This window comes from Mastomys coucha, unplaced genomic scaffold (assembly GCF_008632895.1).
Source record: "Mastomys coucha isolate ucsf_1 unplaced genomic scaffold, UCSF_Mcou_1 pScaffold5, whole genome shotgun sequence".
Taxonomy (NCBI): domain Eukaryota; kingdom Metazoa; phylum Chordata; class Mammalia; order Rodentia; family Muridae; genus Mastomys; species Mastomys coucha.
This window is the reverse complement of record NW_022196911.1, coordinates 35,225-49,954: the sequence shown is the minus strand read 5'-3', so window position 1 is coordinate 49,954 and position 14,730 is coordinate 35,225. Positions and strand designations below refer to the sequence as shown.

Genomic DNA, 14,730 nt, shown 5'->3' with positions numbered 1-14,730 from the left:
TTGAAGAAGAGGACTTTATAAGTTACTTTCTCTAAGATGAATGTTTTTCCAAATTATCACAGCTAATGAACCAAATTCTTACCCTCACCTAATGTCTGTGCCACCCTCCAAGCAGAACTATTGTTCATTGAAACAGTTGGCGAATGACTTTATGGATAGACCATCTTAATACCTACACCATTTCTTAAATGAATGTAACCTGTTCTCTGTGGGCTTAGAATGAAGTCATTCACTCAAGTCAAATAGCTTTGACCATAGCAGGAAGTCTGTATCCAAAACTCGAGCCTACAATTCATTTCTTGGTGCAGCAGAACTATCAACTCTCAGCTTAGCTATGATGGAGGTAAAATCCTTTGGTGATATTAGGGTCATTGAAATACAGCCTTATTACAACGAAAACAAAACAAAACAAAAGAAAACAAGTGACAAGAACTAAGCAACACAAGTGGCCAATTAATCTACTCTGAGTTTTAAATGTGCAACATGGTGGGAGGGGAGGATTAGACTGAGACAGCAGAAAATAATACTTCAGTTAACCAAGTTATATAACCAAGCACACACAAAAAAGGATACGAGTACATGGTATGCATTTTTTCCATTGAATTTAAGGTAAAAATAATAGTACATGTAAATCAACACTGGTTTGGTTCAGATGTCAGTCACAACAGTCATGAGAAGAAAAAAAATAGAATGTATAACATTTCAAACAGAAGAAAATACAGTGAGAAAAAAAAACAGATCCCATGTGGGGCAGTGTGGAGCAGTGGTCCTGTTCTTTGTTCTCTTCTCTTGCCATCTTACTGTCTTGTTTTCTTCTTCTCTTTTCTCTCTCTCTCTTTCCTTCCTCTCCTTTCCCTCTCTCTACTTGACAGGCCTAGTTTTTCCTTCCTACAATAAAATATCTCATTTATACATTGCGCCCTTTTGAACTAACGTTCAGCGCAGCCACAGGCCTCAGCAACAGGAAGAGAGAGAGCCATCGGCCACAGCCCAGGCCCTGTTTTGGTACAACAATACTAGACAAAGGGAAGTAAAATCTCCAAATGCACAATAAGGAGATAAGAAGGTGACAGGGACAACTACTTTAGATCCATTAATTGAGTTAAACTCTTAGGTTGGACCTTTAAAATGTATTCTAACAAAATATGGTTTCAAAGATGCTCTTAAAATGAAAATAAATAGGTTAAAAATTACAAAGGTGCTTAGTATGTGATGGTTCATCTTCATAAGCATGCTGAAGGATCAAAATCTCTCAGAAGATACAATTCTAGCTATGTCTGTGAGGGGGTGGGTTAGGTAATTTGAGGTGAGTGCATCCACCCTGAAGGGCCATCTCACAGGGTGTGTACCTGCACTAAATAAAAAATAAACAGAGAGCAGACAGTAGTCTCTCTCCCTCGATCTCCTCCCTCCCTCTCTCCCTCCCTCCCTCCTACTTTCCTCTTTCTCCTTACTCTTGCTCAGTCCTTCCTGACTCAGGTGTGACATCGGCAGCCCTGTGACTACCCCTGCAAGGATTGTATCCTTGATGTGGGTGGCAAAATCAACTCCTCCTTCCTTAAATTGCTTTTCTCTTGCAGTTTGTTATAGCAACCAGAACTGTAACTAATACACAGAATATCAAAAAACAAACATGCTGTTTTTACTGCAGAAATAGATACCAAATAGTATTTACTGTATGAGGAGATGGAGAGGGGAGGGCTATGGTCAGGATGTAAACTGAATAAAAAAGAAAAAAAGGAAGTAAAAAATTTTTAAAGAGTTACAATGAGAAATGTTTACACATTTTATACAAGGTTGTATCCCTGCTCACCCCCCTCCCCTCACACACACAAGATGTGGGAAAACTTTAGTAATAGTGTAAAGGGTTACATCTGTCATTTGTAAATAAATAAAATAGAAAAATATCTCTGTATATTATCTGAACTATATTTACCACAGCTTTTAAAACTAATTTTTAAGTGAACATGCTTGCCTGTGTTATATGCCACAAATGGGCTGGCACAAAAATCAACTAAAATCGGATCAAAGACCTTATTATAACACCCGAAACTCTGAAGGGCGGGTCAAGATCTGGGCATAGACAAGAACTTTGTGAAAAGGGTCTCACATACCACAGGAAACAAGAACTCTTTCCTAAGGTATGTTTTCCGAGGTTGACAAAATGAGATTGCACAAACTAGCAGAGTGAACAATCTGCAGAATGCAGAGGAAGCCAGAGAGCACAGGGATCATTGCCAACTGTATTTCAGGCAGGGCACTGAAGTCTGAATGCATAAAGAACTATACATTTCTCTGTCTCTGTCTCTGTCTCTGTCTCTGTCTCTGTCTCTGTCTCTGTCTCTGTCTCTCTCTCTCTCTCTCTCTCACACACACACACACACACATGCATGCATGAATGCACACATGCATGCACACACACATGCACATGAGCATGTGCCTTCTAATTAATAAATAGATTATTGAATTAAACAGATAATTCCAAAAATAAGTACCAGAAAGAGCAATAAACATTTGAAAGAAAGCTGTTGCACATCTTTAGCCTTCAGGGAAATGCAAATTAAAACTTCATTAGAGTAATTATCACCCTGGTCAAATTAGTTTTCATTGAGAAAACAAACTGTAGCAAATTGTAGTAAGTGCTGGTTGAACTGTAACTGACCCACCCCTGAGCATTCCAAATTATCCAAGTCCTGCCACATCCATGTTTATTGCAGATGTATTCACAGTAGTTAAGATATAGAACCGTTCAGTTCTACACAGAGAAACTCTACTGAAAAACTGAAAGGAAAGAAAACAAAAGAAAGACGTAGAGCCTCTCTGTGTTAGCAACCTTCACAGCAGATGACGATCCTGATGGGATTCACGACTCTTAGCTGCTGAGAGGCCTCAAGCACCTTCTTCCCACTTCTAAAGACTGATCTCTACACTGCTTCCTCTCAGAGCTCCTCTCAGAGTTGCACCTGCTCAGGGATGAACACAAGGCCATTTCTGTTGTTCTCTACTGTTGTGATAGAAACGAGGCTCGTGTCTGGATGGACCACACCAGGCCAGTACAGTTCCATGTGAAAGAGCTTTATTATGGGGGAAGGGAGGAAAGGGGGCGACAGAAACAAAGGGAGAAAAGAGAAAGCAAAGGTCAGTCAAGAGGGTCTGTCTTTTATTTAGGCGGTGATGTAACCACTCGCAGATAAGGGTGGGAAGTGAGCCTGGTGGATGCTGGGAATGTGGGAATGTATGGCATTCAGATGTGAGGGTCCCTAGGGGTGATGTCATCATCATTGCTGGATTCCCAGGTGACTGCAACCTCTTAAAGCCATTTCCTGATTCCAACATCTATCTCAGCCTCCAGATGGCTCTCTTGGATAGAGAAACTAGAGGATTAGGCCAGAAAAAATCCTGCAAATATATACAGAGATAGATAGATAGATAGATAGATAGATAGATAGATAGATAGATAGATAGATAGATAGATCTCAGGCTCCTGAAGGCTGAAATTAAAGGCATGTGCCCCCACAGCTGACCTGACATTGTTTCTTCTATAGAAAGATATTTTCAAATAAAGATGTTAGAATGGCAACAAACTTGTATGACCTTCCAATATAGCTTTATTCCTTTCCAGGGCTATTTCTAAGTCTCACAAGCAAGGCTAAACTATTGTTTTCAGTTAAGGAAAAAAAATCTCGTGCCCTGCCCTTCTTTTGACTTAGGCTCTTATTTATCAGTTTGGATCAGTTTGGATTCTAGCCAATGAACCCAATAGTCATCATATCAGAGTTCATTTGAATTCATTCCAAACAAAGTAGAAGTATGCTGGCAACCTTAGCCACACCTTCCTGTGACTTTGCTTTAAGAAGTCTTCCTGTCTTGACCTCCCTCCCAGACCCCTCTTTCCTCTGACCCTCATCTTTAAAACCTCTTTTTAGTGAACTCCAACTCTGCTCCAGTCTTCCTCATCCTGACATTCTTTTCTATGGTGAAGTCAAGAATATGGCTTGACATTAGCAGAGCTCCCTAAAGGTGAGGGATCTCTTGAGGCTTACCAGCCTCCCTACCGTAAGGGTAGGGAGAAGTGTCCCCACCCTAGATAGGAAGGGGTTTGTCAGTCCAAGCTCGTGAGGCTTCCGAATCAGGCAGGACCCTGGGAGAACAAGAACGGGGCAGATGGTTGAATTAGAGAGGTCGAAAGGAGAGCCAGCTGAGAATAGGATGTGCCTCTGGGCCCTCTTATCTTTCCTGCCAAATCCACTCCAGTCTCAAGATGGTCATGAACTTGGCCCTAGAGATAATTTTAATGAGTTTCGGGGTACAGATACAGCTTTCGAAAGTTTAAGCCTTTTGATGGAATTGTGGCGTTTAAAAAGTAATGCCCATACTTATCTGGCAGGGGAGATACCGCGACCACGAAGGTGGTTTTCCCAGGGCGAGGCTTATTCATTGCACTCCGGATGTGCTGGCCCCTGTGATTTCCCCAAATGTGGGAAACTCGACTGCATAATTTGTGGTAGTGGGGGACTGCGTTTGCGCTCTCCCCTGGAAAAAAAATAATGCTCAATTCCCACGTAGCTGGGAGCAGTCTCCCCTGGAGGAATTAATGGGGTTAACTGGAAGTGGCCCTGGAGGGGTATAAGTTATACACGTGACGAACTGAGTAGTAACTCTGCTTTCTGTGACATCAGAGGCCCCAGTTTCAGCTGACTCGAGCTGGAACACTATCCTAACCAGGACGACTTGAACAGATGGAGATGAGAAAGATCATAGAACAGAGGCCACCAACCAAAGCCTGAGTCTTCTCAGACTCCTTATGTAGGAGTGATCATTTCACCCCTACTGCTCGCCACACCAGCCTCAAAGAGTCACTTGAGGTTGTTTAACTAGTCTCCCCTACGCCACACCAGCCTCAAACACTCACTTGAGGTTGTGTAACTAGTCTTTAGCAGATAGCTGGGTGGATCCACGAATAACTGCAGGGACACCACGGTTGCAAAAGTCGCTAAAAAGAAAATCTCAAGAAAAGGGACCTCCCTCTCTCCCCCTCCGGCTGCAAGCTGGAGTGCAGATAGCTTGGGTACTAAAGTATTTGCCTTGCAAATGTGAAGACCCCAGAATTCACCTTCTAAAAATTAAATTACATTTAAAAGTTGCCAGCGAGGTGTTGTGGGCTTGAAGTGACTCTTCTTCAGGAAAGAAAATAGGCAAATCCTAGCGGTCCCGTCCGCGGGCTGGCAGCTCCCCATAGTCGGCAGGTACCACGCCCAGGCACCTGAGAAATGATGCCCAAGGAAAACTGCACTGCACACACACACTGCACACACACTAGGGAACTAAGGTCTTGGCTTTTCCAAGTCACGGGGTTTGCTGGGAATGCACAGCAGTGCTAAAAGTACGGTAAGAATCGTCTTCAATCATGTTGCTTTCATATTGGGCAGCATTTGGGGAGAGACCTTCTACGTGTTTTAAAAACTAAAAATAAACCAAGCTAGAACTTTTCTTTCTTTTGAAGGTGACTAAGCAACTTTGGTCTAGGAGGTGGGAGGAAGAAATGGCTTCTGGGAGGAGCCCAAACATTTCAAGCACCACCTGACTGGGTGGGGAGACAGACAGAAGCCGTCATCCTCACTGATTTATACGTTTCTCCCTCAGGCTGCGAGCAATCCTAGCTGGAGGAACCAACTTGTCCTGCTTCTGATAAAGACGGTCTCTGGGCCCCCGGTGAGTACTGGGAAGGGATCCCCAAGCCCCTGGGAAGGCCTGGAAACCCCGAAGACCCGGGTTAGTCCGTTCATAGTTATGACCCTCTGTGCTCTACCGGAGCTAGACAGAAAGAATCATAGAGGTCCAAGGAGACATGGGCAGCGCCACAAGGGCCCGGGAGTGACCCCCTCTAAGAGTTCTAGGAAAGAATGGGACAAGGGACAGAGATAGCAGGAAGGATAAAGGTACTTGAATGAACAGCCCACAACTCTACAATCATCCGCTTAGTTACTTAGGCTTCCTTTGCTCTCGCTTGAAAGCAGTCATGCCTGCCTTTATCTGAGTACGAAATGAGGAACCATGGCGTGGGCTGCACTCATCTACGTTTTGGCTCTGGCTCTGTTCTGCCTCTGCTTCCCTGGATCCTGCCACCCAGGTGAGTTCCTGGGATCTGATGGGAGGCAGGGGCGGGGGAGGGTGCCTGGGGGGGAAATCATTGAGTAATCGGACCTGGACATCAGTGTGAGCGGTCACCTCGCTCAGCCTGTAAAGAATTTTCCACCACACCCAGCTTGATTCTCTAAATCAGGATCCCAGCTCTCTCATGAGTGACAACATGCAGCCTCCTTCCTGATTATGAATCCTTGAGTTTAGTAATTAATTATTAAAATATAGCAACATCTGATTGGCTCATCATCTGTTGTCCTCTGGGACCTCTGTGTTCCGTTAGCCATAACCAACCACCTTGGGTCTGGCCCCACACTGCATTCACTCCACTAGTCATATGGACCATTGTCCTTCCCTGTTGTTCACTCCTGCCTGATTTCATTTCTGTTCCTACGACAAAACACCAGGACCAAAAGCAACTTGGAGGAGAAAGGCTTGCCCGGAGTATAATTCCAGGTTAAAGTCCATTATTAAAGAAAGTCAAATAGGAATTAAATTATCACATTTATAGTCAAGATCAGAGAGAGACAATGTACCCATGCTGCCTTCTTGCCTGAGCAGGTCAATTTTTCTTAGGTAGCTCATCATTTCCTACCTGGGAATGTCTATGTATAAACGCTAACTTTTTCAAAACCTAAGATGATTGCATTGCCCAGGTACTCGCTCATTAAGTACCCTGAAGATCTTCTTAGACCAGCACGTATAAATAGTCACTTTTCACTTTAATAACACATGCCATGCCATCCTGGAGCTGTGCCCTAAAATTCCATCTGTGCTGTGTTCATGAAGACAAAAACTTTCTGGTTAGCTACTCTTCAAAAGTGAAAGTGTTGTGATGGTCATATTTATAAAAATATCTGTGTGCTTTTTCATACAGTTCTTTAAGCATAGTTCTCAGACACAGATGGACTCTGAAAACTGATATGATTTAGATTATCGTCCCACCCAATTACAGCATTAGCTAAATAGTATTCATAAAGATTAGGCTTTGACAAAAGATGATTAAAAAGTAGCAAAAGAGAAACGGATGCTTTTCTGGAGGACAATTGGTAACATTTATCAAGAGGCTAAAGTAACAAAACCTAAAATTGAGAATATATATACTAGAGCTGAAGAGGAGAGCTCGGCGGTTAAGAGTGCTTGCCTGTCTTCTTGAGGATGCAAGTTTAGTTCCCAGCACCCAGGCCGGGCAGCTTATGTCTGCCTGTAACTTCAGGGACATAGGAATCTAGCACTGTTCTGGACTCTGCTGGCACTGTACTCATAGCACAAACCAACACACACACACACACACACACACACACACACACACACTTGAAAATAAAAACTTTTGGAAAAACACATACATATAACTAATTTACAAATCTTGAATATAATATCAAAGAAAGTGGGTGCAAAAAGAGTTGGAAATCCTTCAGTCAGCTTCCTGTCCCTAGAGAAATACCTACAATAGCGATCTTACAGAGAAATAAAGGTTATTTCATTTCTGATATTGGAGGTTCCACCCACCATCACTTCACTCCATTGCTAAGTGCTTATGATGAGGTAGTGCATCATGGTGAGAATGTGGCGGGAAGAAAGGCACTCACCTGGAGGCCAAAATAAAAGAGATGCAAGGACCGAACATCAGAGCAGCTTGTAGGAAACAATAGACTGATTACAACCTGAAACTGGCACAGTTCTTATTGTTTGGGGATTTAAGTCTTCGAATTTTGCACAGTGATTTGTTGTAAGGGCAATTTAATTTTTTTTAAAGTGTCTGCAACAATTGGCACACTTTGCTGCCATCTGACTTTGAACTGCACAGTTTTCTATAGCAGCCAGTTTGGCTCTATGTTTGTAGGTCCCCACATTGCTACATAACTTTAGAAAATGAATAACGTCTTCTCTCTCTCTCTCTCTCTCTCTCTCTCTCTCTCTCTCTCTCTCTCTCTCTCTTTCTGAGGCCTGGTTGATCAATCTTTGACAAGCATCCTTGGCATTATCAAAAGCAAATTGTTTTAATAAGAACTCTTGAATTTGTCCCCCTTGTTCTTGGTTTTCAATAGCATCAGTGTCTCCCTATGGAGTCAGCATAAAACTCAGAGGGATGGTTCTGAGGCAATTAGCCATTTCTAATCCATAATTAATAATCACCTTATCTTTCTTACGTGTTTCCAAGTAACCACAATTGAACAGACCCCTTCCCATTCTTCACTGTGTCTTTTCAATATTCTTTCAGACTCTGTCCCATACTTCTTTTTTTTTTTTAAAGACTTATTTATTATATGTGAGTATACTGTAGCTGTCTTCAGACACACCAGAAGACGGCGTCAGATCTCATTACAGATGGTTGTGAGCCATCATGTGGTTGCTGGGATTTGAACTCAAGTCCTTCAGAAGAGCAGTCAGTGCTCTTAACCACTGAGCCATCTCTCCAGCCCCCTGTCCCATACTTCTTAATCTAAAATTTCTTCTTCTGGAAATCAGAGCTTAAAACCCAAACAACTTTCAAGCACTTTAATAACTGTGATTTTAATACTTGTGCTCCTCTTTTCTTTAAGAAATGACACAAAACTTCCTTGATTTCTGCTGCATTATTCTCACTTGCCTCTCTCTTAGCAGACATAATTGCTGTATTAGTTATTTTCTACTGCTATGATAAAACACCAGAACCAAAATACCATAGAGAAGGAAGGTGTTTGTGGGCAGATAGCTTCAAAGGGACATGAGTCTATCACAGCAGGAAGCATGGCAGCAGGCAGGCATGATGGCTGCTGAGAGCCATCACCATAAATCTCAAGCAAGATGCAGAGATGGAGAAATGGGAATTGAAGAGCTTTTTGAGTTTCACAGCCATACCTCCAGTGATACCCTTCCTCAAACAAGGTCACACCTCTTAAACCTATGCAAATAGATGCCACCAACTAGGGACCAAGTAATCAAACACCTGACCCTATGGAGGACACTGTCCTTTAAACCACTGCATCAGACATTCACAGTAGCATCTGGGGATTCATTCCTGAGTGATGAGACAGCAATGAAAAGCAAGACAGAAGGAATGACTGTGCTTGCTGTAGAGATGAGTCATCTCTCTTTGTTGGGAACTGATCTGCTTCCATAGGAAAGCAGTCTGGGTCTGTTTTTGAGGTGGTTTGTTTTTAAATTATTTTAAGGATATTGCATTTTTTTTTTTTTTAATTTTATGAACATGGTGGCAAACAGGCAGGTATGGTAGCTGAAAGTTCTATACAGGCATCAGAAAGAGAGAGACTCTGGGTTTGGAATGGGCTCTCTGAAACCTCAAAGGCCACCCTTAGTGACACACTTCCTCCAATAAGGCTACACCTATTCCAAAAAGGCCACACTCCTAATTTCATAGCACCTCTCCTGTGACATGTGTGCTGCTCTGAGCTTTTTCACACATGCTTTTTACTACCAGTTTTAGAAGTCCTGAATTCTGTAATCCATGCAGTATGGATCAACTTTATCTCCAGAAAGTTCTGGCTGTTTGCTGACTATTGAAAGTCCTGTGTGTCTAAAGCCTGAGGAGAAAGCTGAGGTGATGCATAGAACTCATGTCTAAGATCCAAGTTTGAGGCTGTGTGCAAGCCTATCTAGTCTACTTGGTGAGCCCCAAGCTCTTGGTAAACTTTGTCTACTCAATACTACTGCAGGACACTCGTAAAAGATTATAAAAGTGTTTTCTTTACAAAAATCTGGAGGTCTGTGGGCAAACTTTCTGTCTAAGATGATGATGATGATAATTACTATTATTATTTATTGGTATATATATGGAAGTCAGAAATGCTTCCTTTAAGTCACCTGCATTATTCACTGTCCCTCATTTGGCAAAATGGTTCCCTTAATTCAACTTTTAAGTAGATTTTCCTTAGAGATAACTAATGCATATTTCATCCTGATCCTCCAAAGTGCTGAGTTGGTGACCTTTAGATCACAACTACAAAGCCAGTTCTCAGGCCCTAGAGAGCTCATTTTCATGTCCACCAAATCTTTCAGAGGGATGTACTTAAGAAGAAGGAACCCCAGTCACTCAAAGACAAAGTCAAATCTTGGGAGTGTTAGGATATGGAAAGAAGAGTGACGGAAATCATAGCGATAAAAGGAAAACAGGTGGAAGAAGCAGAGAGGGGAAGGGAAGAGGAAGCTGGTTGAAGGGAACAGGAAAGGGGGCCTTAAATCTGCATCAATCTACCTCACAACTGATGATTAGGAAGGGAAAGGGAGTTTGATTTTTAACATCCCTTTTGCATTTTTAAGTTTAATCACATTGCATACTTCTAGAAGATTCCTTTATCATTTAAATTTAAATTCCAGTGCTCACACAAACAAAGGACAGTATATATGCAAAAGCCTCACTAGGTGACACCTACACTTACCTGTACAGTCTGTTTAACGGGATAGCCCTAGAGTATTGTATGCTCTTTAGCTGTTAGTGAAAGTCTGGGAAACCAGGAGCCATAAGCATGCTGTGAATCAAGGACCTAAAGAAGGGGAGAGAGATTGGGGATTCAAGCAGGACACAGAAAGGCAGAGATCTCTCCCTGAGAATGGATTAGGTGTATGACTTAACATGGTAGAATCTGATATCTGATGCCCAACAGTGTTCTGTGAAGGGGCCCAGTGGGACCAGCGATAAGCACTGAGCTCACAGCTGGCAGCTCCCTTTTCTATGCCAAGCTGCAGCAAGTTGTCTGAACACTAGGCTCCATGTTGAATTTACCATGTGTTCTATGATGCCTTCTTTCCCCTATGTGTTCAGGTAAATTTAAGACCCTAAAATACAGATAATATCTGATACACTTTATACCTCAGCCCTTGATTAATGTCACTAAAAGTACTTTTGAGATAAGTCCTCTGGGTAACATGGTGTGTATCTGAGGGGTTCTACAAACATAAGACAGTCAAGGATCACACAGAATTGAGGATGCAGAGCTAATGGGCCTCTTGAATAGAGTCTTCTCTTCCTGAACTTTGCCCTTCAGAAGAACACTCAGAGTCACAGAAACATGAGTCCTATGGCTTTCTGCTCACACTTTGGAATTCACCTGCATGTTTCTCTCACAGATGCACACTCTCTTATGTGCCACTTGATGATCAAGGCTCCTACCTCAGCAGAAGATCACTGGTGTAAAAGACGGTGCTCATTGGATGAAATGCCCATCTTTAAGCTTCATAACAAAAAAAAGACCACACCAAGGAATAACCTGGAGAAGATGGCAAAAGCCACCGAATTGGAGACATGTTTAACCACATGGCTGGAAAAGTTGTGTCAGAAGTTCAGGAACAAGGTGCCTAATATCAAAATGGATACTTCCAAGACCAGTGGTAAGTGTGGGATAGAGTACAGAGGCAGGGATGTTTGGTAAGAGATGAAGGTCAGAGTATATATGGGAATGTGATGGTGAATGTGTTTGTGTGAAGGAGCTGAATACTGGCCCAACCTTGGAGGCACAGGGTACACAATGGGTAACAAAGAGCAAGTCATGTGGAAATGATCCTGGCACCTAAGTTTGTAGAGAAAGACTTTACCTTTGAGGAGGTGATGCATGGATCAGAAGTGAAGAATGATGGTTTTGTTTGTTACTTGCAGGTTACCCTACTTTACAGGCCACCATGCTTTGTCAACAAAGCCAGGGACAAATAACTAATTCCTCCTGGCTACTGAACATTGGTGAAAATCACTCCCTCAGCTTGGACACAAAGACTATGACATGGAGATCGAAGAATTTACCAGAGGATACCATGAATGAATGGAAAAATGATGCTGAACTTGAAAAAGATCTGCGTTTCTCCATAGCAGAATGTAGTGCAAAAATCAATGGATTCTTAAATCCATTGATTCCCAAGGAATGGTCAGGTAGGTTTTACCTAGATTATCAGATAGATTACCTTCTGATAATTTGATAGACTGTGTGAGTGATGTCTGAGTAGTGTTCCTGACTGGGGAGCCAGTCATGAACATGAGGAATCATCATTCCATCTTATACCCAGTGTTTCTCATTCCCTATTAACTAATTGTCCAGACTCTACATGGCCTGCTAATGAGCCTCAAATCTGTCTGCATCACTGTAAATGTCCAGCCTTTTCATCCACAAATATAGCTGCCCTTATATATTATGTTATTCTGGCACAGTTAAACACCATCAATTTTCCCAGCATCCAGAAAGTTCTATCCACAGTGCATCCATCAAATTTTGTGGTGGTTTGATAGACATTAACTTTTCTTTGTAATGAAATAAGCTCTGCCAAGACATCATATAAACAATCCCACTCCTCTCTCTACTCAGGACTTTGTAAAATAGTTCTTACATGTGAGTCCCTCGTGGCTGCCTGCAGAAAGAAGGTACTGATGGAGGTGTGTTTTTAGCTTTATCCAAAACTTTCCTATCTTTTTTGAAGGATCAACATTAATATCACTCCCCAACATCACCCAACCTACATCAACTACACAGCTTCCAACTACGAGCAGAGCCACTTTCCTTATGAGGAAGTATTTATCCCTGTGGGAATCATCTTTATTGTTTGCATTTGCATTTGCATTTACATGTGTGTGAAGAGGAAATGTTGTCCCCAAGGAGGTAAGGAGCTGTCTGGGTTCTCTTCTGGTTCTTGGTAGGGTTGTTCTGCAGAGGACTTGCAATAGATATCCCACTGGGTACTTGGGATGGGAATTCTGCTTCCCATGTTGGCATAGGCAGTGCCAGTTACCCAGTGAGCTATCTTACCAGCAACCAAAACTGATCTGATGAGAGTCTGGCTTCCAGTTCAATACATTTCTTTCTGCTCAGAACCCAAGAACTGACTGAAAAAGCTTGTGAGCACCTCACTTGCACGCACTCCTATCGTGACCCATGCAGGGACACTGAGCCTATATCCATTCCCAGAACAATTGCAAAGGTGTTTTCACACAGCCAATTAGAACTGCCCATTTAATCTTTCTTTCTTACTTTCCCCCATGCTACATATAATTGAAAGAATGTCTCTAGAAATGGGTCTGTATGAAAAGTGATTTGAGGGGCCTGGAACTCTAAATCATCTTCATTAATCAGGCTCATGGTATGTCAGAGTACAAGCTAAGCAGTAACATTGAAACTTAAAGAGCTAATTACTTTCAGAATCACAGTCTGGCTTTTACCGCAAAACCTCCCTAGTTAGAAATCTTCAGTTTCTGATGGGCTGCTCCATCTACTGCCACAAACCACAGAAGAAAGAGAGGCCAAAAGATATAAGAGGAGAGCTCCCCAACCACACTACCAAAATTTTTTCCCAGGAAGATGATCCCAAGGCATGTGGATAAAAGTGCATACCAAACCTCTATATCACCCCATTCAAGAGTTAGGAAACACCTCACAAGACAGGGAAGAAAGGATATAAGATCAGGAAGGGTGGAATGATGTGAAATACTATTTTCCAACCTTGACCTCCCTGTTGCTCTGTTGAACTCTCAGCAACTCTGAGTTCTTGCATGATCCCTGCACAAGAGCAGACCTGACAATCATCCCTTCATGCAGCTACAGGGCCTCATGAGCTTCCCCACTCATTGAGATTCTATTGCATTAATTAGTTAATTATTTATTTAGTTAATTATCTCTCCAGGATGCTCACTGCTATTGTCACTAGTAAGGAACCCATGTTCCTGTAAATAACTCCTCACCCACACTACTATAAATAACACCAAATGAAGTCATTGAGTTAATTATTATTTTCAACTCGAAAAACCTCCCATGAAAGTAGAGGGAGAGTCACTGGGAAGAGGAGAGAGGTGGAGGGACTGGGAAGGGGACATGAGAGCTGACCAAAATATCTCACACACATATATGAACACATCATAGTGAAACCAATTATGATGTATAATTAATGTTCAAATACATTGACTAATTTTTACTTTCAATGTGTGTGAGTATTTTAACTCTGTTTATGTGTGTACATGACATGTGTACCTGGTGCTTGCAGAGGCCAGAAGAAGGCATCGGAACTCCAGTGGAACTGAAGTTACTGAGGGTTTGAATACAGGAAACTGAACACAGATCCTCTCCAAGAAAACCAAGTGTGCCTAAATGCAGAGCCTTCTCTCCTCCCAGCTAATAATTTTTTTTTAAAGAGAGAATATAGCCTGAATATTATTATACACTAGACAAATCCTATAGCAAACTTCTCAATAAAGTTGAATGATTCCGAATCAAAAAGCTAAACACATTCTTTTAATTACTGTGGATTATAATGGTCAGTTGTGACATCATTTGTAGCAATGTAGAATAGAAGTTTGGTGAGAGGGGCTCACAGGTCGGTCTAACAAATATGCCAGGTATTACAGCAGTATCTAATGAATGATAAATATAAGGTATGTGCTGCAGAGTTTTATGTCAAGTTGATTTAAGCTAAAGTTGTATAAGAGGAGGGAAAGTCAGTTTTAAAATGGTTCCATAGGATCAGGCTGTAAGCAAGCTTGTAGGGCATTTTTTAACTCATAATCAGAGGAGAAAAAGTAACCCTCATTGAGACAATTTGATATCAAGATAGTATGTGGTATTATTGCAGGAGACCTGGATATGTGTTTTGGGGAGGTTCTAGTAGGACTTTGGAACT

General features: G+C 42.0%; 1 protein-coding gene and 1 non-coding gene across 3 annotated transcripts; both read left to right on the top strand.

The window, feature by feature from the left end:
• The first annotated feature begins 4,372 nt into the window (after positions 1 to 4,372).
• Positions 4,373 to 4,536, top strand: LOC116079476. The gene has a single exon (XR_004114021.1). It is a non-coding gene; the product is annotated as a U1 spliceosomal RNA (small nuclear RNA).
• Positions 4,537 to 5,609: 1,073 nt separating this feature from the next.
• LOC116078536 (retinoic acid early-inducible protein 1-alpha-like) lies at positions 5,610 to 14,336 on the top strand. 2 transcript variants are annotated; one of them, XM_031353821.1, is made up of 6 exons: positions 5,610 to 5,712; positions 6,018 to 6,130; positions 11,209 to 11,469; positions 11,735 to 12,001; positions 12,544 to 12,722; positions 14,098 to 14,336. In XM_031353821.1, the coding sequence occupies exons 2-5, from the start codon at positions 6,055 to 6,057 to the stop codon at positions 12,696 to 12,698; spliced, it is 759 nt and encodes a 252-aa protein (XP_031209681.1). In that variant the 5' UTR covers positions 5,610 to 5,712; positions 6,018 to 6,054; the 3' UTR covers positions 12,699 to 12,722; positions 14,098 to 14,336. The 2 variants fall into 2 exon arrangements, with proteins under 2 accessions (XP_031209681.1, XP_031209680.1); XM_031353820.1 differs by having other exon boundaries at positions 5,664 to 5,712; positions 6,015 to 6,130.
• The last annotated feature ends 394 nt before the right edge of the window (positions 14,337 to 14,730 follow it).